The sequence below is a fragment of the Eschrichtius robustus genome, chromosome 1, assembly GCF_028021215.1.
Source record: "Eschrichtius robustus isolate mEscRob2 chromosome 1, mEscRob2.pri, whole genome shotgun sequence".
Lineage (NCBI taxonomy): Eukaryota > Metazoa > Chordata > Mammalia > Artiodactyla > Eschrichtiidae > Eschrichtius > Eschrichtius robustus.
The window spans coordinates 956,009-978,080 of record NC_090824.1 but is presented as its reverse complement, the minus strand read 5'-3'; the positions used below and the strand labels follow the sequence as shown (position 1 = coordinate 978,080).

The window sequence follows — 22,072 nt, the reverse complement described above, 5'->3', positions numbered from 1 at the left end:
AGTTTGTAGGAAACTCCTTCAACCTTGTTCTGAATCTGCTTCCCGTGGGCTGCCTGGGGAGGAGGGCCACCACGGCAAAGGAAGCCTCTGAGAGGGGCCCCCATCGTGGCCCAGGACCCAGCTACCCATCCCTCGCCCCCGAGGCCAAGGGCCCCTCTGTGTGCTGTCCTTGCTCTGCCCACCACCCACGCCTTGCGCTGCCTCCCAGCTGGGGGTGGGGGTGTGTGTCTGTGTCCCTGGCCACACTGTGGACTCCTGGGCCCTCGCCTTCTTCCTCTTGGTCTCTCGCAGCCGCTGGCTCAGAGGAGGGTCTGGACAGACAGACGGATGAGCGAGCCGCCCTTGACTCTGCTTTCCAGAGCAACCTAGGAGCGTTTAGGACGGAGCGCGTGGGGGGAGAGCAGGGCTGAATTCCAACGCGGAACAAAACACCTCGCAGTCGTCACTGGGGAAGCAGCACTTCCTTTATTGCCCGTCCAGGGTCCAGGGAGCAGCCAAGCAGGTCCCGTCTGCAGCCTGGCGGCAGCGGGTACACTGAGGGGCCGGGCACGCGGGGGGGTGCCGGCGGGCAAGCGGACGCCCACAGACGTCTCGTGGGAACTCACGGCCGTCTGAACGGCCTCTGCTGGCTCGCCCGCCCCCAGCCCAGGGCGCGTGCATCACACAACGCGTCCCAAAGCTCGCGCGGCGAGACATCCGATAGCGGAGTGAGCTGGTTCTAAGCGAGCAGGGAAGGGGGTTTCCTGGAATATGCCGGACCCTGCCGGAAACAGGGACACTACCTCCACCAGGAGGCAGCGGCAGGACAGGAGCTGAATCCCAGACGACTTCTGCACCCACAGCCATCACAGCCCCTTCTCCAAGCGGCAGCTGTGTTCGCAAGGGCCTCGCGGGCCGGGATCTCGGGGAACGCGTGTCTAATGAGGACCCTCAGGAGCGCAGGGCCTCGTGGGGAGTCCGGACGCCGCCTCTGCCGCCGAGGTTCTGGGGCGCCGGCACTTTTGGGGCCCCGCTCTGGGAGGGCTGTGTGAGGGTGGGGCCCCGCCGCACTCAGGCACCTCTGCTCCGCTCTCGGTGCTGTGAATCAAGGTGGACACACGCGCCCTCACGGTGGCGGCTTCGCAGGGCCTCCTTTCGTCTGTCCGTCTGTCCTCGCTTGGTGGTGGGCCCGGGTGCAGGTTCATCCCGCCCTCTGGGTCCTGCTCCCGCAGGCCCAGCTCCGTCCTTGCTGTGGACGTGGTCACCGCTCTGGCGCCCGGCCTGGCGCCCGCAGTCTCCACCGGCTCCCCGGCCCCCTTGTCCTCTGGGGAGAAGCTTTCTGGGGCATCGAAGAACGTGACCGCTTGTTCTTGGAGTTTTTGCTCTGCCAGAGCTGCCTCGTCTTCAGAGCTTTTGGTTTTCTCGGTGTGAGAGGAGGAGAACCCTAATTTGGGAAATCGGAACCAGCCCGCCTTCTCGGGCTTCTTAGGTGGCTCTGCCTCGGGCCGTGCCCCAGCCTGTGTCTGGACGGGAGCCGACGAGCGGGCTTCATCTTTGGAATGAGCACGTGTCTCTTCGGCAGAGGAAGACAACCCAGTGCTCGGAAGCCAGAACCTGAACAGCCCGGAAGATCTTTTACCCTCCGGTTTCTCTTCTGGAGCCCTGCCTTCCTCTGCCAGGGAGGCAGCTGCCTCCCGGCTCTCGTCTTCAGGGGGAGATTCGAGAATTTCTGCAGCCTCCTCGTCGTCCGAGCAGCTGTCGGCACCCTGGTAGCCAGAGTGCACTTTGGGCGTGAATGTTGGCGGTCCAGGCACGTTGACACTGGACGAGATCACTTCAAACGGTCCTCCGGTGTCCGGCTGCAGATCTCCAGAAGCGGGGTCTGCTCCCGGGGTAGCTTGTTTGGAAGCCTCCTGCAGGCCCTCCCTCAGCCGGGAGTCTCGGACACTCACCTGCGTGCGGGGCTCCGGCATCTTCACCTTTAGCAACGAGAACCCATAAGAAGCCGTTTGGATCTCGGAGGCGGGGATCTCCAATTGCCGCACGACCTGGGTGGAAATAGCCTCGGGTCCTGAGAGGTCAGCCAACTCTGCCGTCACCCTGCTGTGGACGGCGACCTCGGGGCTCTCTCCCTGCGCGTGCTGAGTGCGCATTCTGACCTTGGAAATGGGGGAAGCTTCCGGGGAGAAGTCAAGGGTCATGGGCTGCTCCCCGGGGGTCCCAGCACCTGCCTTCAGGATGCTGGCACCCCAGACTCCCGGGCTTTCCTCGTGCAGGGCGTGGGCAAGGCTGCTCCCTGGGCACCGCACTTCTGTCACAGCGGGGATAAAGATGTCAGCCTCGGAGCTGGGGTCGGGAAAGGCGAACCTTGGCACGCTTATCCTGGGCAGTTTGACAGTTACCACGGAGCCTTCCCAGGGCTGACCCATGTTAACGACAGAAACCTGGGACGGCCCGTCGGTCCTGGACGCCTTCAGTTTAATGGGGCCTTCAGGCTGGGAGGACCGTTCCTCTGCCCTCCCCTCCCCCGCAGCAAGGTCCAGTCCTGCAGGCCCAGCAGCAGGAGCCGTGCCCATTTCTCCCAGTGGAGCCTGGGTTCCTGAAAGTCTGCCGCTGGGCATCTGAAGAGGCAGGGAGCCTTCGCCTGGACGGACCCTGACCTCGGAAGGGGAAAGGTCCGCAGCGGGCACCCCTGCAGCAGAGAGGTGCGGCTCTGAGCCTTTTTCCTCAAGGTTTCTCTTTAGGATGTGTGCGTCTGCGTAGGACGCGAGCTCCGCAGCTGCCTCGTCTGCCCCTGCCTCTGGGGGCTGCAGGGACATAGCTTCTTCCACCTCTGACCCAGGAACCCCCTGACCCTTGACTGGAGCTGGCCTTTCTCCTTCCCTCAGTGCGCTGGCGGCAGGCGCGGGCACTGGCGCCCCCCGAGCCCCAGCCACCCCCCTCTCCTTGGCGGGGCGCCGGATGCTGGGCAGGCGGAGCGCGGGCATCCTGAACCAGCCCCCAGGCGAGGCCGCGGTCTCCATCGCAGGAACGTCCACATTTGCTGGGCTGCAGGACGGCTGCTGGGGGTCTCCTACTGAGGGGGCCGTCGCCTCGCCGAGAGGCTGGCTTGCCGAGCCGTCCCGAAGCCCGTGCCCTTGGCTGCTGTGTCCCAGAGACGGAGGGCCACCAGCAGACGAGCTCACCCCCACCTTGGCCTTGCTGGGTCTGAGGTCGGGTCTGGCAAAGTCCAAAAGGGGAGCGGGGGCCTGTGGCAGACGGAGGTCCGCGCCCGCTCCTTCTGGGGGGCCGACCACCGTGCCGGTGCCCCCAGCACCAGCTGCACCACCAGCCCTCTCTGTGGCACGGGCGCCACCGCCTGCCGGGGGCCTAGAGCGTGGAGCAGCGGGGTCTCCCCGTGGCAGGCCGGGCCCTCCCTCTGGAGCGGGCGCTGTGGGAGGCGCGTGTTCCAGCACGGCGCAGCCAGGCGACTTCATGCCTCTCCCCTCTCCGTCCTTGTCCGGAAGCGCGTCCACTGCCACCTCCGCTGCAGACACAGGACACCCAGGGGGCATGCCCTTGGGACCCGTGTCCACAGCCACGCCGAGCTCTGCGGAGTCCAGGCTGCGTTCAGGGTCCCCTGGGGGCACAGTCCCCTTCTTTGGGGACCACATGAATGATGGAAGCTTGATCCACGGCATTTTTAAGGGACTGTCTTTCCCTCCACGTTCAGTATCTTTAGCTGGGGTCTCACCTGCAGCCACTGCCGACGGCCCCGCGCTGCGCGGCACAGCTGTGGAGTCCAGGCCCCGGGCAGGGCCAGTAGTGGATAGAGAGGGGGCACAATCCCCGGCACCGGCCTCCACCTCTGCATCGGCTGCTTCTGGGACAGAAAACCCGAACTTTGGTGGATGAAACTTAGGAAAACTCACCCGACCGTACGATGCAAGAAACATGGGGTCCACAGGGCCTGCGGGACGGTCAGTCTGGGACACTGCAACTCTCTCCTGGGTTGGGAGACGGGCAGAACTTTCTGTGCTGGGAAGATGGGCATCGTTCTGGGAACAAGGGGCTGCTTCCAGAGGGAGCTCCGGGGGGACGGCGGCTCCGGGGAGAGTCACCTGGTATTTTGTGAGTATGATGCCCTCGGCAGGAGACAGAGAGGCAGGCTCGGCATGGGTACCACCGAGATCAAGGCTGCCAGAAAAACCAGGCCAACCCAACCAGGGAAGAGGCACGGACGGCTCCCTGGTGGCCGAATCCTGCGTCAAAGATCCACCACCACTAAATTCTGAGAACGTGACAGAGGTACTTGGGGGCAGAGAAACCCCAAAATTAACATCTACTGGTGCAGAACTTTTGAAGGATTTGCCAGATGAAGAGAAGAATTTGGGAATTTTAAAATGTGATTTTTTGATTTGGATATTACCTCCGCCTTCCATTTTAATGTTTCTAACTCTGGCGGCCAAGTCTTTGTCTCCAAGGGACACGTCGCCCTCCAGCTTGCTGCCCACGGCCTGGGTGTCCACCTCCACGCTGGGCAGCGACATCTCCACGTCAGGGGCCGTCACCTCACCCTTGGTGTCCTTCAGGTCCAGTTTCGGCTCTTTGATGTCCACCTTGGGCACCTTGATGCTGGGCATTTGCACCTTGGGCAGGTGGCCTTTGAGTCCAATTCCTGCTGCCGCTTCCTTGGGCTCCGCTTCGGGATGGTGGCCCTCGGGGAGTTTCACGCCCACCTCGGCGACCTTGACCTCCAGCTCAGCGGAGGGCAGCTCGATGCTGAAGTCACTGGTCTTGACGTCGGCCTGCACTGAGGGCAGGGTCACCTCGGCCTGGGCTTTGGGCACAGACACCTCCACAGCGGCCTCGACGGACTTCCTGGGCGCCGACACCCCAAAGGACGGCACCTTGAACTTGGGCATTTTGAACTTGCTGTCTCTGGCGGCCACCTCCTTGTCCCCAAGGGACACGTCGCCCTCCAGCTTGGTGCCCGCAGCCTGGGTGTCCACCTCCACGCTGGGCAGTGACACCTCCACGCCGGGGGCCGTCACCTCGCCCTTGTCGTCCTTCAGGTCCACTTTGGGCCCCTTGATGTCCACCTGGGGGGCCTTGATGTCCACCTTGGGCACCTTGATGCTGGGCATCTGCACCTTGGGCACATCGCCCTTGAGTCCGATTCTCGCTGCCGCTTCCATGGGCTCCGCTTCGGGAAGGTGGCCCTCCGGGAGCTTCACGCCCACCTCGGCAGCCTTGACGTCCAGCTCGGCGGAGGGCTGCTCGATGCTGAGGTCACTGGTCTTCACGTCGGCCTGCAGAGAGGGCTGGGTCACTTCGGCCTGGGCCTTGGGCACGGACACCTCCACGGCGGCCTCGACGGACTTGCTGGGCGCTGACACCCCGAAGGACGGCATCTTGAACTTGGGCATTTTGAACTGGCTGTCTCTGGCGGCCACCTCCTTGTCCCCAAGGGACACGTCGCCCTCCAGCTTGCTGCCCGCGGCCTGGGTGTCCACCTCCACGCTGGGCAGCGACATCTCCACGTCAGGGGCCGTCACCTCACCCTTGGCGTCCCTCAGGTCCAGTTTGGGCCCCTTGATGTCCACCTTGGGCACCTTGATGCTGGGCATTTGCACCTTGGGCAGGTGGCCTTTGAGTCCAATTCCTGCTGCCGCTTCCTTGGGCTCCGCTTCGGGATGGTGGCCCTCGGGGAGCTTCACGCCCACCTCGGCGACCTTGACCTCCAGCTCAGCGGAGGGCAGCTCGATGCTGAAGTCACTGGTCTTGACGTCGGCCTGCACCGAGGGCAGGGTCACCTCGGCCTGGGCTTTGGGCACAGACACCTCCACAGCGGCCTCGACGGACTTCCTGGGCGCCGACACCCCAAAGGACGGCACCTTGAACTTGGGCATTTTGAACTTGCTGTCTCTGGCGGCCACCTCCTTGTCCCCAAGGGACACGTCGCCCTCCAGCTTGGTGCCCGCGGCCTGGGTGTCCACCTCCACGCTGGGCAGTGACACCTCCACGCCGGGGGCCGTCACCTCGCCCCTGTCGTCCTTCAAGTCCACTTTGGGCCCCTTGATGTCCACCTGGGGGGCCTTGATGTCCACCTTGGGCACCTTGATGCTGGGCATCTGCACCCTGGGCAGGTGGCCCTTGAGCCCGATTCCCGTTGCTGCTTCCTTGGGCTCCGTTTCGGGAAGATGGCCCTCCGGGAGCTTCACGCCCACCTTGGCAGCCTTGACGTCCAGCTCGGCGGAGGGCTGCTCGATGCTGAGGTCACTGGTCTTCACGTCGGCCTGCACCGAGGGCCGGGTCACTTCGGCCTGGGCCTTGGGCACGGACACCTCCACGGCGGCCTCGACGGACTTGCTGGGCGCTGACACCCCGAAGGACGGCATCTTGAACTTGGGCATTTTGAACTGGCTGTCTCTGGCGGCCACCTGCTTGTCCCGCATGGACACGTCGCCCTCCAGCTTGCTGCCTGCGGCCTGGGTGTCCACCGCCACGCTGTGCAGCGACATCTCCACGTCAGGGGCCGTCACCTCACCCTTGGTGTCCTTCAGGTCCAGTTTGGGCCCTTTGATGTCCACCTTGGGCACCTTAATGCTGGGCATTTGCACCTTGGGCAGGTGGCCTTTGAGTCCAATTCCTGCTGCCGCTTCCTTGGGCTCCGCTTCGGGATGGTGGCCCTCGGGGAGTTTCACGCCCACCTCGGCGACCTTGACCTCCAGCTCAGCGGAGGGCAGCTCGATGCTGAAGTCACTGGTCTTGACGTCGGCCTGCACCGAGGGCAGGGTCACCTCGGCCTGGGCTTTGGGCACAGACACCTCCACAGCGGCCTCGACGGACTTCCTGGGCGCCGACACCCCAAAGGACGGCACCTTGAACTTGGGCATTTTGAACTTGCTGTCTCTGGCGGCCACCTCCTTGTCCCCAAGGGACACGTCGCCCTCCAGCTTGGTGCCCGCAGCCTGGGTGTCCACCTCCATGCTGGGCAGTGACACCTCCATGTCGGGGGCCGTCACCTCGCCCTTGTCGTCCTTCAGGTGCACTTTGGGCCCCTTGATGTCCACCTGGGGGGCCTTGATGTCCACCTTGGGCACCTTGATGCTGGGCATCTGCACCCTGGGCAGGTGGCCCTTGAGCCCGATTCCCGTTGCTGCTTCCTTGGGCTCCGCTTCGGGAAGATGGCCCTCCGGGAGCTTCACGCCCACCTCGGCAGCCTTGACGTCCAGCTCGGCGGAGGGCTGCTCGATGCTGAGGTCACTGGTCTTCACGTCAGCCTGCAGAGAGGGCCGGGTCACTTCGGCCTGGGCCTTGGGCACTTCGGCCTGGGCCTTGGGCACGGACACCTCCACGGCGGCCTCGACGAACTTGCTGGGCGCTGACACCCCGAAGGACGGCATCTTGAACTTGGGCATTTTGAACTGGCTGTCTCTGGCGGCCACCTCCTTGTCCCCCAGGAACACGTCGCCCTCCAGCTTGCTGCCCGTGGCCTGGGTGTCCACCTCCACGCTGGGCAGCGACATCTCCACGTCAGGGGCCGTCACCTCACCCTTGGTGTCCTTCAGGTCCAGTTTCGGCTCTTTGATGTCCACCTTGGGCACCGTGATGCTGGGCATTTGCACCTTGGGCAGGTGGCCTTTGAGTCCAATTCCTGCTGCCGCTACCTTGGGCTCCGCTTCGGGATGGTGGCCCTTGGGGAGTTTCACGCCCACCTCGGCGACCTTGACCTCCAGCTCAGCGGAGGGCAGCTCGATGCTGAAGTCACTGGTCTTGACGTCGGCCTGCACTGAGGGCAGGGTCACCTCGGCCTGGGCTTTGGGCACAGACACCTCCACAGAGGCCTCGACGGACTTTCTGGGCGCCGACACCCCAAAGGACGGCACCTTGAACTTGGGCATTTTGAACTTGCTGTCTCTGGCGGCCACCTCCTTGTCCCCAAGGGACACGTCGCCCTCCAGCTTGGTGCCCGCAGCCTGGGTGTCCACCTCCACGCTGGGCAGTGACACCTCCATGTCGGGGGCTGTCACCTCACCTTTGGCCTCCTTCAGGTCTAGTTTGGGCCCCTTGATGTCCACCTTGGGCACCTTGATGCCGGGCTTCTGCACCTTGGGCATGTGACCCTTCAGTCCAATTCCCGCTGCCACTTCCTTGGGCTCTGCCTCGGCAATGTGGCCCTCTGGGAGCTTCACGCCCTCCTCGGCGGCCTTGACCTCCAGCTCGGCGGAGGGCAGCTCGATGTTGAGGTCACTGGTCTTGCTGTCGGCCTGCACCGAGGGCAGGGTCACTTCGGCCTGGGCCTTGGGCACGGACACCTCCACGGTGGCCTTGACTGACTTGCTGGGCGCTGACACCCCAAAGGACGGCATCTTGAACTTGGGCCTTTTGAACTTGCTGTCTCTGGCAGCCACCTCCTTGTCCCCAAGGGACATGTCGCCCGCCAGCTTGGTGCCCGTGGTCTGGGTGTCCACCTCCACGCTGGGCAGTGACACCACCACATCGGGGGCCGTCACCTCGCCCTTGGTGTCCTTCAAGTCCAGTTTGGGCCCCTTGATGTCCACCTTGGGGGCCTTGATGTCCACCCTGGGCACCTTGATGCTGGGCATCTGCACCCTGGGCAGGTGGCCCTTGAGCCCGATTCCCGTTGCTGCTTCCTTGGGCTCCGTTTCGGGAAGATGGCCCTCCGGGAGCTTCACGCCCACCTTGGCAGCCTTGACGTCCAGCTCGGCGGAGGGCTGCTCGATGCTGAGGTCACTGGTCTTCACGTCGGCCTGCACCGAGGGCCGGGTCACTTCGGCCTGGGCCTTGGGCACGGACACCTCCACGGCGGCCTCGACGGACTTGCTGGGCGCTGACACCCCGAAGGACGGCATCTTGAACTTGGGCATTTTGAACTGGCTGTCTCTGGCGGCCACCTGCTTGTCCCGCATGGACACGTCGCCCTCCAGCTTGCTGCCTGCGGCCTGGGTGTCCACCGCCACGCTGTGCAGCGACATCTCCACGTCAGGGGCCGTCACCTCACCCTTGGTGTCCTTCAGGTCCAGTTTGGGCCCTTTGATGTCCACCTTGGGCACCTTAATGCTGGGCATTTGCACCTTGGGCAGGTGGCCTTTGAGTCCAATTCCTGCTGCCGCTTCCTTGGGCTCCGCTTCGGGATGGTGGCCCTCGGGGAGTTTCACGCCCACCTCGGCGACCTTGACCTCCAGCTCAGCGGAGGGCAGCTCGATGCTGAAGTCACTGGTCTTGACGTCGGCCTGCACCGAGGGCAGGGTCACCTCGGCCTGGGCTTTGGGCACAGACACCTCCACAGCGGCCTCGACGGACTTCCTGGGCGCCGACACCCCAAAGGACGGCACCTTGAACTTGGGCATTTTGAACTTGCTGTCTCTGGCGGCCACCTCCTTGTCCCCAAGGGACACGTCGCCCTCCAGCTTGGTGCCCGCAGCCTGGGTGTCCACCTCCATGCTGGGCAGTGACACCTCCATGTCGGGGGCCGTCACCTCGCCCTTGTCGTCCTTCAGGTGCACTTTGGGCCCCTTGATGTCCACCTGGGGGGCCTTGATGTCCACCTTGGGCACCTTGATGCTGGGCATCTGCACCCTGGGCAGGTGGCCCTTGAGCCCGATTCCCGTTGCTGCTTCCTTGGGCTCCGCTTCGGGAAGATGGCCCTCCGGGAGCTTCACGCCCACCTCGGCAGCCTTGACGTCCAGCTCGGCGGAGGGCTGCTCGATGCTGAGGTCACTGGTCTTCACGTCAGCCTGCAGAGAGGGCCGGGTCACTTCGGCCTGGGCCTTGGGCACTTCGGCCTGGGCCTTGGGCACGGACACCTCCACGGCGGCCTCGACGAACTTGCTGGGCGCTGACACCCCGAAGGACGGCATCTTGAACTTGGGCATTTTGAACTGGCTGTCTCTGGCGGCCACCTCCTTGTCCCCCATGGACACGTCGCCCTCCAGCTTGCTGCCCATGGCCTGGGTGTCCACCTCCACGCTGGGCAGCAACATCTCCACGTCAGGGGCCGTCACCTCACCCTTGGCCTCCTTCAGGTCCAGTTTGGGCCCCTTGATGTCCACCTTGGGCACCTTCATGCTGGGCATCTGCACCTTGGGCAGGTGGCCCTTCAGTCCAATTCCCGCTGCTGCTTCCTTGGGTTCTGCTTCTGCAATGTGGCCCTCTGGGAGCTTCACACCCACCTCGGCCGCCTTGACCTCCAGCTCGGCAGAGGGCAGCTCGATGCTGAGGTCACTGGTCTTGCCGTCGGCCTGTACCGAGGGCAGGGTCACCTCGGCCTGGGCCTTGGGCACGGACACCTCCACGGGGGCCTTGACGGGCTTCCTGGGTGCCGACACCCCGAAGGACGGCATCTTGAACTTGGGCATTTTGAACTTGCTGTCTCTGGCAGCCACCTCCTTGCCCCTAAGGGACACGTCGCACACCAGCTTGGAGCCCGCTACCTGGGTGTCCACCTCCACGCTGGGCAGTGACATCTCCACATCAGGGGCCGTCACCTCACCCTTGGCGTCCTTCAGGTCCAGTTTGGGCCCCTTGATGTCCACCTTGGGCACCTTGATGCTGGGCATCTGCACCTTGGGCAGGTGGCCCTTGAGTCCAATTCCCGCTGCCGCTTCCTTGGGCTCCACTTCGGGAAGGTGGCCCTCGGGGAGTTTCACGCCCACCTCGGCGGCCTTCACCTCCAGCTCGGCGGAGGGCAGCTTGATGCTGAGGTCACTGGTCTTCACGTCGGCCTGCACCGAGGGCAGGGTCACCTCGGCCTGGGCCTTGGGCACGGACACCTCCAAGGTGGCTTCCACGGACTTGCTGGGCACCGACACCCCGAAGGATGGCATCTTGAACTTGGGCATTTTGAACTTGCTGTCTCTGATGGCCACCTCCTTGTCCCCCAGGAACACGTCGCCCTCCAACTTGCTGCCCGCGGCCTGGGTATCCAACTTCATGCTGGGCAGCGACATCTCCATGTCAGGGGCTGTCACCTCACCCTTGTCGTCCTTCAGGTCCAGTTTGGGCCCCTTGATGTCCACCTTGGGCACCTTGATGCTGGGCATCTGCACCTTGGGCAGGTGGCCCTTGAGTCCAATTCCCGCTGCCGCTTCCTTGGGCTCCGCTTCGGGAAGGTGGCCCTCGGGGAGTTTCATGCCCACCTCGGCGGCCTTGACCTCCAGCTCGGCGGAGGGCAGCTCGATGTTGAGGTCACTGGTCTTCACGTCGGCCTGCACCGAGGGCAGGGTCACCTCGGCCTGGGCCTTGGGCACGGACACCTCCACAGAGGCCTTGAGGGACTTGCTGGGCGCCGACACCCCGAAGGACGGCACCTTGAACTTGGGCATTTTGAACTTGCTGTCTCTGGCGGCCACCTCCTTGTCCCCCATGGACACGTCGTCCGCCAGCTTGGTGCCCGCGGCCTGGGTGTCCACCTCCACGTTGGGCAGTGACACCTCCACGTCAAGGGCTGTCACCTCGCCCTTGTCGTCCTTCAGGTCCAGTTTGGGCCCCTTGATGTCCACCTTGGGCACCTTGATGCTGGGGATCTGCACCTTGGGCAGGTGGCTCTTGAGTCCAATTCCCGCTGCCGCTTCCTTGGGCTCCGCTTCGGGATGGTGGCCCTCGGGGAGCTTCACGCCCACCTCGGCGGCCTTGACCTCCAGCTCGGCGGAGGGCAGCTCGATGCTGAGGTCACTGGTCTTCACGTCGGCATGCACCGAGGGCAGGGTCACTTCGGCCTGCACCAAGGGCAGGGTCACTTCGGCCTGGGCCTTGGGCACGGACACGTCCACGGCGGCCTTGACGGACTTGCTGGGCGCCGACTCCCCAAAGGACGGCATCTTGAACTTGGGCATTTTGAACTTGCTGTCTCTGGCGGCCACCTCCTTGTCCCCAAGGGACACGTCGCCCGCCAGCTTGGTGCCTGTGGACTGGGTGCCCACCTCCACGCTGGGCAGTGACAACCCCATGTCAGGGGCCGTCACCTCGCCCTTGGTGTCCTTCAAATCCAGTTTGGGCCCCTTGATGTCCACCTGGGGGGCCTTGATGCTGGGCATCTGCACCCTGGGCTGGTGGCCCTTGAGTCCAATTCCCGCTGCCACTTCCTTGGATTCTGCTTCCGCAATGTGGCCCTCTGGGAGCTTCACACCCTCCTCGGCGGCCTTGACCTCCAGCTCGGCGGAGGGCAGCTCAATGCTGAAGTCACTGGTCTTGACGTTGGCCTGCACCGAGGGCAGGGTCACTTCGGCCTGGGCCTTGGGCACGGACACCTCCATGGCGGCCTCGTCGAACTTGCTGGGCGCTGACACCCCAAAGGACAGCATCTTGAACTTGGGCATTTTGAACTTGCTGTCTCTGGCGGCCACCTCCTTTTCCCCAAGGGACATGTCACTCTCCAGCTTGGTGCTCGCAGCCTGGGTGTCCACCTTCACGCTGGGCAGTGATACCTTCACTTCGGGGGCCATCACCTCGCCCTTGGCATCCTTCAGGTCCACTTTGGGCCCCTTGATGTCTACCTGGGGTGCCTTGATGTCCCCCTTGGGCACCTTGATGCTGGGCACCTGCATCTTCGGCAGGTGGCCCTTGAGTCCGATTCCCGCGGCCGCTTCCTTGGGCTCCGCTTTGGGAATGTGGCCCTCTGGGAGCTTCACGCCCACCTCGGCGGCCTTGACCTCCAGCTCGGCAGAGGGCAGCTTGATACTGAGGTCACTGGTCTTGACGTTGGCTTGCACCGAGGGTAGGGTCACCTCGGCCTGGGCCTTGGGCACGGACACCTCCACGGCGGCCTCGACAGACTTTCTGGGTGCTGACACCCCAAAGGACGGCATCCTGAACTTGGGCATTTTGAACTTGCTGTCTGTCTCTAGTCCATATTTGCCTTTTATGTCTGTCTCTGATGTTACTACTGTGGTGCTGCTTTCCTTTTCCTTCTCCATTTCCTGGAGTTGTGTCACTTTGTCTCCTTTTGCCTCCTTTGCTGGTGACCACCCAAAGGAGGGCAGCTTGAGCTTTAGCATTTTCGTCTTCCCCTCCTTCTCCTCCGTGTGTGGGTCCCCCCCCTCGCTGTCCTCTTCTCCCTTCCGGGCTGCATCATCCTCCGTGTCTCCTCCCGCTTGTGCTGGCAGAGCATCCTGATGGACTGGGGGTTGTCTGGGTCTGTGCGCTTCTGCTTCACCTGCGTCCTCCCCCTTGGCCTCCGCGTCCTCACCAGAGACCCTTCTCTGCCATGGTCCCCCCTGGAGAGCTGTCGTGGCCCCTTCTTTCTCGAGCACTTCTTCTTTGTAAAGTCCAAACTTGGGTGGCTTTAAAATGGGTATGCGGACGTGGAATTCTGGCTGGTGGTTTTGGTGGCTGCCTGGGCCTGCTGAGTCTTGCAGAGACAGTCTGGCAATGCCGATCTCCAGCGCCTGCGTGCCTTCCCTGGCCCCCTCCCCGCTCTGTCTTGGGGCTGGGCCGGCCCCTTCCCCCGGGGCTCCCTCACTGGGGAGGCCGGGCTCCATGGTGGGCTCGGCCTCCTCTGGCACCCCTGCCGTCCTGTCCTCTCTCCCGCCATGTGCGGCAGCCCTGGCGGCCTTGCGCCCGGCATCCCAGGGCCCCGTCTTCACCAGGACCCCAGCCTGGACTGTCCCACCGTGGGCTCCCCTGCCCGACAGCCCCTTCCCTGAGCCCACCCGGAATCTCAGGTTTGGGAAACTTCTCTTCCGCTGGCTGCCCGGCCCTGCTTCCGGCACCTGCTCCTCTTCCGTGAGCTGGGCCTCCGTGTCTGTGCTCGTGGGGGGCAGGTCAGGCACGTCCCCTCGCTCGTAGGCCTCCGAAGAGCTGTGTGACCTCCGGGGCCCTGGCCCACGCTTGCTCTTCAGAGCTTGGAATTTGGGCCAGGAGAGCCGCTCCCTCTGGGGCTGCCTGCCTCTGCCCTCCCTGGGCTTGGAGATGAGCCTCTCCTGGTCTCCGTCCTCCGGCAGCGTCTTCGTGGGGGTCTCCGTGCACCCGTCGGCGATATCCTGGTCCTGAAACAGGGAGAGAGAACCTTTTGGCCCCCCGTACAGGGAGTCGGAGGCAGGGGCTCGGAGGATGGGAGCGGGCAGTGGGGGTCCCATCCCAGCCTCAGCCTGGGCACCAGGAGCCCGGCCAGGGCCCAGCTTTGCGGGGCCACGCAAACTCACCTGCTCCTTGCTGCCCCTTGAGCCACGCTGAGCGCCGCCGGAAGCTCCCTCCTCGTCCTCCCTGGCAGGAAGTTTCCGTTTGATTGTGAACTGAACCTTGTAAGGCTCTGAGTACTGAAGGATTTTCAGAGCATCTTCATATTTAATGTCGTCAAAGAAGATGGTTGTGCTGAGCAACTGATCCCCTAGACAAAGACAGAGCGGCCCCCGCCCCTTAGTGTCCCGGACCTCGTCGGGCCTCGCGGGAGGGGTCCACAGAGGTGCGTGACCGAGAAGGCGACCCCGCTCGGGCTGCCCGGCCCCTTCCTCCTCTTGAGCCCCGGGTGGGAAGGAGCCCCCATTTCCAAGCAGAAAACCTGTTAGAGCGAGTGGCCCCAGCCTGGACACAGCTAAGCAGTCTCTAGGGGCTCATCTGAGTCCACTGTGGCTCGTCCCCCTCAGGCCCCCCCCCATCCTGATGGGACCACGGGGACATGGGGATGGGGCCATGGCACCTTCTCGCAGGCTGAAGAGCTTGGCAGCTGAGGACTCCTTCAGCACTTGCTTGACAAAGATCCCCTGGTCCCCGCCGCCCGTGACAATGTAGCCACTGGCTCCGGCCTCCACCTTGGTCTTCAGTGTCCCACCCGTCGCCTCCTGCGTGGACTAGGGCGGAAGCACATCAGGCCTTAGTGAGCATACGCCTATCCCATAGTGGGCGTGGGTGCTGGGAGGTTGCCTCCTCTGAGGCCAGGGACCCCAGAGTCCTCCCATCATTGGGCAGCTGAGCCCGGGCGCAGGGTCCAGGCTCCGGGGGAAGCCAGCTGCAGTCGCCTCAGTTGGGAGCAGCCTCCCTTGTCCCCGTCCCCACCTGCCAGGACTCAGGAGCAGCCCGGCCCCGGCCATCCGGGCCCAGCGGGGCTTGGCAAGCAGAGGGGAGAGTCTTCTGCTTGCACGTGGCCGAAGCGTTCCTTTATCAGCTCCTGGTTCACCAGCACACTCACTCCAAGCACCCATCACATACAAGGCAGCCGGCGCTCAGACCAAGGCGGCTCATAAATGCTGAGGAAAATACCGGAAACGGCAGGGCCAGCCTGACCTCGGACACGACAGCTCCTCTGGGTCTGGGAGAGCGTTAGAATTGCTAGGGCCGCCAATGACAGCAGGCAGCGCACCCTCCTGGCTGGGAGCCTACAGAACCCAGCCCCTTCCGTGGCCTTGGATGCAGCAGGCAGCAGCCGTACCCACTGTACAGCTGAGAACACTGAGGTCCGTGCACCCAGGTCCATCTGGTCAGCAGTCTGGGCCCTTCACCATGAGAGTAAAGGGGTCTGGGGGAGGCCTGGACCAGTGTTCTGGAGCCCCTACCCACCCCCAGGCCTGATGAGGGAGGTGGCACGCCCTTCCCCAGGGCACAGGGGCACGCTGCCAGCTTTCCGGCTCCTCGCCTTCTCGCTCTGGCCCTGGCTTCCCCCGCTGGAGCCCGTGTGGACAGGCCGCCCCCCCACATCAGCTCCCGGCACACCCACCTCCAGACGGCTCATCCTGGAACGCGTCTGCGAATCCCCCGAATCCCGCTTCCACCAGGACCTCCGCCTCCTTGGCGTGTCTTCCTGCAGCAGCGACAGACAGCGGGTCACCAACCTGCCCCAGCCCAGGGGACGGGAGGGACTCGGGGAGGCCCCAGCTCAGGGGCTAGATCCCCCAGAGTGCACTGTGTGCAGGGGGAGCTGAGTTCCTCCAGGGGGAAGGTGACTCTGGGCCTTGGTGAGTCCCACAGGGCCCAGTCCTCGTGTCCGCAAGTAGAGGGGGCAAAAAAGAAACAGTACAAGAATGAGGCCTTTGGGACTTCCCTGGCCGTCCAGTGGTTAGGACTCTGTGCTTCCACTGCAGGGGCCGCGGGTTCGATCCCTGGTCAGGGAACTAAGATCCCACATGCCGCACAGCATGGCCAAAAGAAGTAAGTACGTAAACAATTCTGAAAAAAGAATGAGGCCTTTAGTAAACACACCTGGTCCATGCTTTCCCCCAGGTGTCTCCAGAGGCGGCCTCAGGACCCTGTCTGTGTCTCCTCGTCAGAGAGGGCACGTGTGTGCACATATCCTGTGCCCCGTCGCACACAGGAGCACAAGGTCTGTTCCCCCCACACACACACGTGTGCCATCTCAAGTGTCTCCTGGCCAGCTGATGGGAGGGCTCCAGTGAAGGACCGAGGAGTCAGAGAAGACAGCCGAGTGGACACCGCCGTGGCAGGGCAGTGTGGCTGCACAGGTGCGTGCGTGAGTTGCCCACACAGGGGGACGCAGGAGGCGTGGTCACCTGTGGCCGCACACCTGAGCCTTCCCTAAGCCTGTGGGTGTCTGTAGAGCAGGCTTACCGGGAGGCCGAAGCTGGCACCCTCAGTCACGTACTCGTAGACAGGCGAGGACCCCTGTGGCCGGGGCCGAATGATCTCATCCACAGACCCTTCAGTCACCTGGCAGGAGGAGAGAATCAGGTCACCCTCAGCCACTCGGGCTCTGCTCAAGTCCAGGAAAGGAGGGGGGTGGGGGCTACGAATGGGGCACACATGCTCCCTGGACCTCACTTACACAGTGGTCCTCCTCGGTTTCTGCATCTGGCTCCTCAGGCTGCAACTGCCGGCCAGACACTGCAAAGGGAGAGGATGAGTCAGTGGATCCTTGCAGGTGGGCAGAGCAGAGGGTGGAGCTGGGGGTAGGGGCCCAGGAGAGGCTGGATACCGCAGCGGTGGTGTAACCCTGGACACTGGGTCTGGGAGCACATGCAGGGGTCGGGGGAGGACCCACAGCCACTGAGCCGGGGGGGCTGCGAGATCAGGTGTGATGGCAGTGAGCCAGGATGGGGGGGCGGGCTCAGACAAGGTAGATGACTTCGCAGATTTAGTCAAAGAAAGTTACTAAACAAACACACAAATAAAACAATAACTACAACCCTGACGGGGAGTCAGAATCCAGAGTTACTATAATATATAAACTATAATGTCCAGCATTCAACAGAAAACTACATGACATGCAAAGAAACAAGAAAGTATGATCCACACTGAGGAACAGAGCAGTTAATGGAAACACTCTTTGAATGTCCATAGCTGTTGGATTTGGCACAGACTCCAAAGCAACATTCATAAATTTATTCAAAAAAGTGAAGGAGACCATGTTTAAAGAATTAATGAAAAATATGATGACAAGGGCCCAATGAAGAAAGAATGTCATAAAGAAACAGAAATTATATTAAGAAAAAGAAAAAAAAAAGCCAAATGGAAACTCTGAAGTTGAAAGTTTACTAGAGGGACTCAATAGCAGAGCTGAGATGCCAGTGGAAGGAAGCAAAAAACTTGTAGATTAGGGGAATTCCCTGGTGGTCCAGTGGTTAGGACTCGGCACTTTCACTGCCAGGGCGCAGGTTCAATCCCTGGTTGGGGAACTAAGATCCCTCAAGACACACAGTGCGCCAGAAAAAAAAAAAAAAAAAGACCAAACAAAACAAAAAACCTGTAGATTGATAGAAATTGACCAATTTGAAGAACAAGGATTGAAGGAAAATGAATAAAGCCTCAGAGATCTGTGAGATGACATTAAGAACACCAATATATGTGTAGTTGAAGTCTCAGAAGGAAACGAGAGAGAGAGAGAGAGAGAGAGAGGGAGGCAGAAAAAATGTTTGAAAGAATAATGGCTAAAAACAATCTACGGATCTCAGAAGCTCAACAAACCCCAGTAGGATAAACACAAAGGGATCCAGACCTAGACAATCACATCAAAATGTTCAAGGGAAAGAGAAAATTTTGAAAGCAACAAGAGAGAAGTGGCCCATCACATTTAATAGTACAGCAATACAATTACTAGTCGACACCACGGAAACTAGAAAAAAGTGGAACAATATATTCAAATTGCTGAAAGAAAAACTTTGTTAACCATGAATTCTATATCTAGCGAACTGTCCTTCAAAAATAAAGGCAAGATAGGGACTTTCCTGGTGGCACAGTGGTTAAGAATCTGCCTGCCAATGCAGGGGACACAGGTTCAAACCCTGGCCCAGGAAGATCCCACATGCCACAGAGCAACTAAGCCCATGTGCCACAACTACTGAGCCTGCGCTCTAGAGCCCACGTGCCACAACTACTGAAGCCCGCGCGCCTAGACCCCGTGCTCCACGACAAGAGAAGACACTGCAATGAGAAGCCCACGCACCACAATGAAGAGAGTAGCCCCCGCTCGCCGCAACTAGAGAAAGCCCCTGAGCAGCAATGAAGACCCTACGTGGCCAAAAATAAATAAATAAAATAAATAAATTTATTAAAAAAAAAAAGATGAAAAAGATGTGTAGCTAATAAGCCAATAGTGGAAATAAAATGCAATACTAAAAATACACATTGTTTTTATACATATATATAATGTATATAAATAATTTACATTAATATATAAATTTAATATATAATTAATTATAACGTATACATCTATATTAGTTTATAAATACAAAATTTATATTTATATATGTAATGTATGTTATTAAGTAATTATATACCTGTGTATACATTTAATTAATTCTAAAACAAGATAAGGAACCAGGGAAAGAGGAGCAAAGGATGGATGGAATAAAATAGAAAGCAGTTAGCAAGATGGTAGGATTTAAACCAGCCATTTTGACAATACATTAAATATAAAAGGACTTAAAATTCCAATCAAAAAGGTAGAGATTATCAGATTAAATTTAAAAAGCAAACCCTGACTACATGCTATCTAGGAGAAATGGACTATAAATATAAAGAAGTTAAAAGAAAAGGAAAGAAAAAATACATACAGTGCAAAAACTAATCATTTCATAATAATAAAGGGCACAGTTCATAAAGAAAAATAACAAACCGAAGTCTGTATATACCTAATAACAGAGGCTAAAAGCACTGAAGTGAAAGCTGGCAAAAATGAAAGGACAAATAAGGCAAATCCATAATTACAATAGAGATTGTAACATTCCTCTCAGTAATCGATAACCTTACAAAACAGAATAGGTAAGAACAGTGATCCACCCATCAACCAATGAGACCACAGTGCAGATCACTCCTCCTGACAAGAGCAGAGTACACATTCGTCTTAAGTGCACATGGGACATTCACCAAGATAGATCATATGCTGGCTCATTTAAATGTCTCAGTAAATTTAAAATAATTAAGACCATTTCAGATCAACTATGTATTTTCTCTGCCTCTCAACGGAATCAAGACAGTACGGTATAACCACAAATATCAGTGAAAACGAATAGAAAGTCCAGAATAGTCCCACACTTTGTAAGATCAATTAATTTTTGACAAAGCAGCCAAATTATTTCAATAGAAAAATAAGAGTCTTTTCAACAATGGTGCTGGGACAAGTGGATATTTATTTGGGGAAAAAAACCCTAGACCCTTACAACATAGCACATGTAAAAATTAACTCAAAATGAATCATAGAGCTAAATGTAAAACTTAAAACTATAAAACTTCTAGAAGAAAACAGAGGAGAAATTCTTCACCACCTTGGGGGAGGCAGTGTTTTCTTAGGCAGGATACAAAAGGTGTGAATCATAAAAGAAAATCTGATCAATCATATTTCATCATAATTAAACACTTCTCTTGAAAGACATTCTTTAGAAAATGAAAAGGCAATTCAGTATATCTGACAAAGAACTTGCATCCAGAAGAATTTCTGCAAATCAACAGAAAAAGACAAAAACTAAAAAACCTCAATTAAAAGTGGGCAAAAGATTTAAACAGACACTTCACAAAAGAAGGTGTACCAGTAAGCACGGAAAAGATGGTCAACTTCTTTAGTCGTCAGGGAAATGCAAATTATTAATAAAACCAATGGCACAAAACAAAGGTCCCGGAACCAGACTCATACAGATATAGCGCTGTGGGAAAGTAATGATCTTTTCAGTCAGCAGTGTGAGGTCCACTGGAAATTCACAAGGAATAATATTGATCTCGACCCCTAGGTCAGACCCAGGAAGTATTAATTTCATGTGGATTGCAGATCCAAAGTTTAATGATACAGTTTCCAGAAGATAAACAGAAATGACACTGGGGATAGGGAAACAATTCTTAACCAGGACACAGACAACACTAGCCCTAAAGGAAACAACTGATTAATTGTTAAAATTATTAAATTAGGGGCTTCCCTGGTGGCGCAGTGGTTAAGAATCCGTCTGCCAATGCAGGGTACACGGGTTCGAGCCCTGGTCGGGAAGTAAGAGCCCGCATGATGTGCAGCACCGCCAAAAAAACCAGTAGAATGAAAAAAACTTGGGAGTCTCTGTCCGATGAACTGCGTCCACAGACAGTGTGGGGGAATTTCACAAACTTAGTGCGGCAATAAAGCTAGACATAAAGAGCTCAAACAGAACCCGCTGCACGCGGTTCACAGATGCACTGGTGTTGGAAGTCCTCTGGGAGGGGGCAGACCAGCGGGGGAGAGGCCTCTGGTGGGGGTAAGGGGTACTGGTTCCACCAGTGTGTCCACTTTGGGAAAATGCATCCAGCTACACACACATGATTTGTACCTTTCTCCCAAAATGTTTAAATTCTACATAAAATTGAAATGAGGAAATTATAAACTTTATGCCAAAAAATCTGAAAATGTAGAGGAATTGGACATATTCCTAGAGAAACAACGCTGCAAGCACCGCACAAGGAGAAACAGGCTACGTAAATAGTCCTGTGATGGTTCAACAACCAAAGCCCTTCCTTAAAACCGGTCCACAAGCAACTCCAGGCCCAGCGCCCCCGGAACTGTACTCAGTACTCCAGGAGAAGCAGCCCAGGATCTCACACTAGGTCTGGCCCTGGGCTCAGCCTCAGCCACTGTGGCTGTGACTGCATTGCTGGTGAGGAGGGGACACGGGTGCCCACTCCCAACCCACCGCAGCCAGCAGGGCTCAGAGCCGGGAGGGAATCCCTGTCCCACAGGCCGGGCAGCCGGCATGGGCACCAGGCACGTCCCTGTCCCCGTGCAGCACACGGGGGAAGCCCAGTCCTGGCGGGAGTGCAGGTTTGGCTGCTACTCTCTGGCCAATTTGCCGTGTGACCCTGAGCAAGCCTGTCCCTTCTCTGAGCCTTGATTTCCCCATGGATGTCAGAGGGCTACTCTGCCCACCCGGAAGCCCAGAGGGACCGCAGCGAGTGGGGGGGTGGCGCGGAGAGGGGGTTGTGGAGGAGGCGGGGTGGGGGGGGAGCGCGGCGGGGAGGGGGGAGCGAGTCCCAGGCTGATTCAGGCCCCGCCCGCGGGAGCGGTGGAGATCAGAGCCTGTTCCCCACCGAGCCCGCTGCCCTGCGCGGGAGCCAAGGGCAAGGGCAGCTGACCCCACTCTCCGGCCGCAGTTTCCCTTCCAGTTGTGCCGAGACCCTCACCCCCATCCCCAAAGTGGGCGCGCTGTGGGTGAGCGACGAGGAACCTGAGGCTGGGGGAGGGGAAGCCACTGGCCCGAGGTGGCTCAGCCCGCGGGGGGGCGCGGGGACTAGACGCGGCGGGCGGAGTCCAGGGTGGCCGCGCTCCCACCCTGGCCAGCCCGGGACCGGTCATTGCGGGGCTGCCTCTCCCGCCCTGTGCCCGGCTGGGGGCGTCGGAGGGTCCCCACCGGCCTGGGCTCGGGGCTGCGGCAGCCGGCAGAGGGGCGGGGAGGTCTGCGGAGCTGCGGGGACGCGCCCAGAAAGGCAGCCCGGCCTCCCCTGAGCCCCGCAGCCTTCTCTGAGTCACAGCAAAACAAGGCCCGGACCGCCCTCCGCGCGGGGCAGGCAGGCGTGTCCCTGGGGGCGAGCGCGGCGGTCCGGGTCCGCCCAGACCTGGGGAGGCTCTGGACCGCGGCTGCTGGAGGAGGGGACCCCGAGCGGGTGTGCGGTCGGGCCAGCCAGCGGGGCCTTGGGCCGGGCGCTGTGTGCCAGGGGGGATGCGGTGGAAGGCCCCGAATTCGGGCGGGGA

General features: G+C 59.8%; 2 protein-coding genes across 2 annotated transcripts; both read right to left on the bottom strand.

Moving 5' to 3' along the window:
• Nucleotides 1–523: 523 nt before the first annotated feature.
• Nucleotides 524–13,590, bottom strand: AHNAK2 (AHNAK nucleoprotein 2). The gene has a single exon (XM_068539522.1). It carries the CDS (start codon nucleotides 13,461–13,463, stop codon nucleotides 918–920), a length of 12,546 nt encoding a protein of 4,181 aa, XP_068395623.1. The 5' UTR covers nucleotides 13,464–13,590; the 3' UTR covers nucleotides 524–917.
• Nucleotides 13,554–21,676, bottom strand: LOC137771668 (protein AHNAK2-like; the record flags this gene model as incomplete). The annotated part of the gene is made up of 7 exons (XM_068559087.1): nucleotides 21,505–21,676; nucleotides 16,697–16,755; nucleotides 16,483–16,581; nucleotides 15,635–15,718; nucleotides 14,621–14,771; nucleotides 14,127–14,311; nucleotides 13,554–13,970 (listed from the first exon to the last, which is right to left on the bottom strand). Coding segments are annotated over exons 1-7 (1,167 nt in total), but the record flags the coding sequence as incomplete, so codon positions are not given.
• Nucleotides 21,677–22,072: the final 396 nt, after the last annotated feature.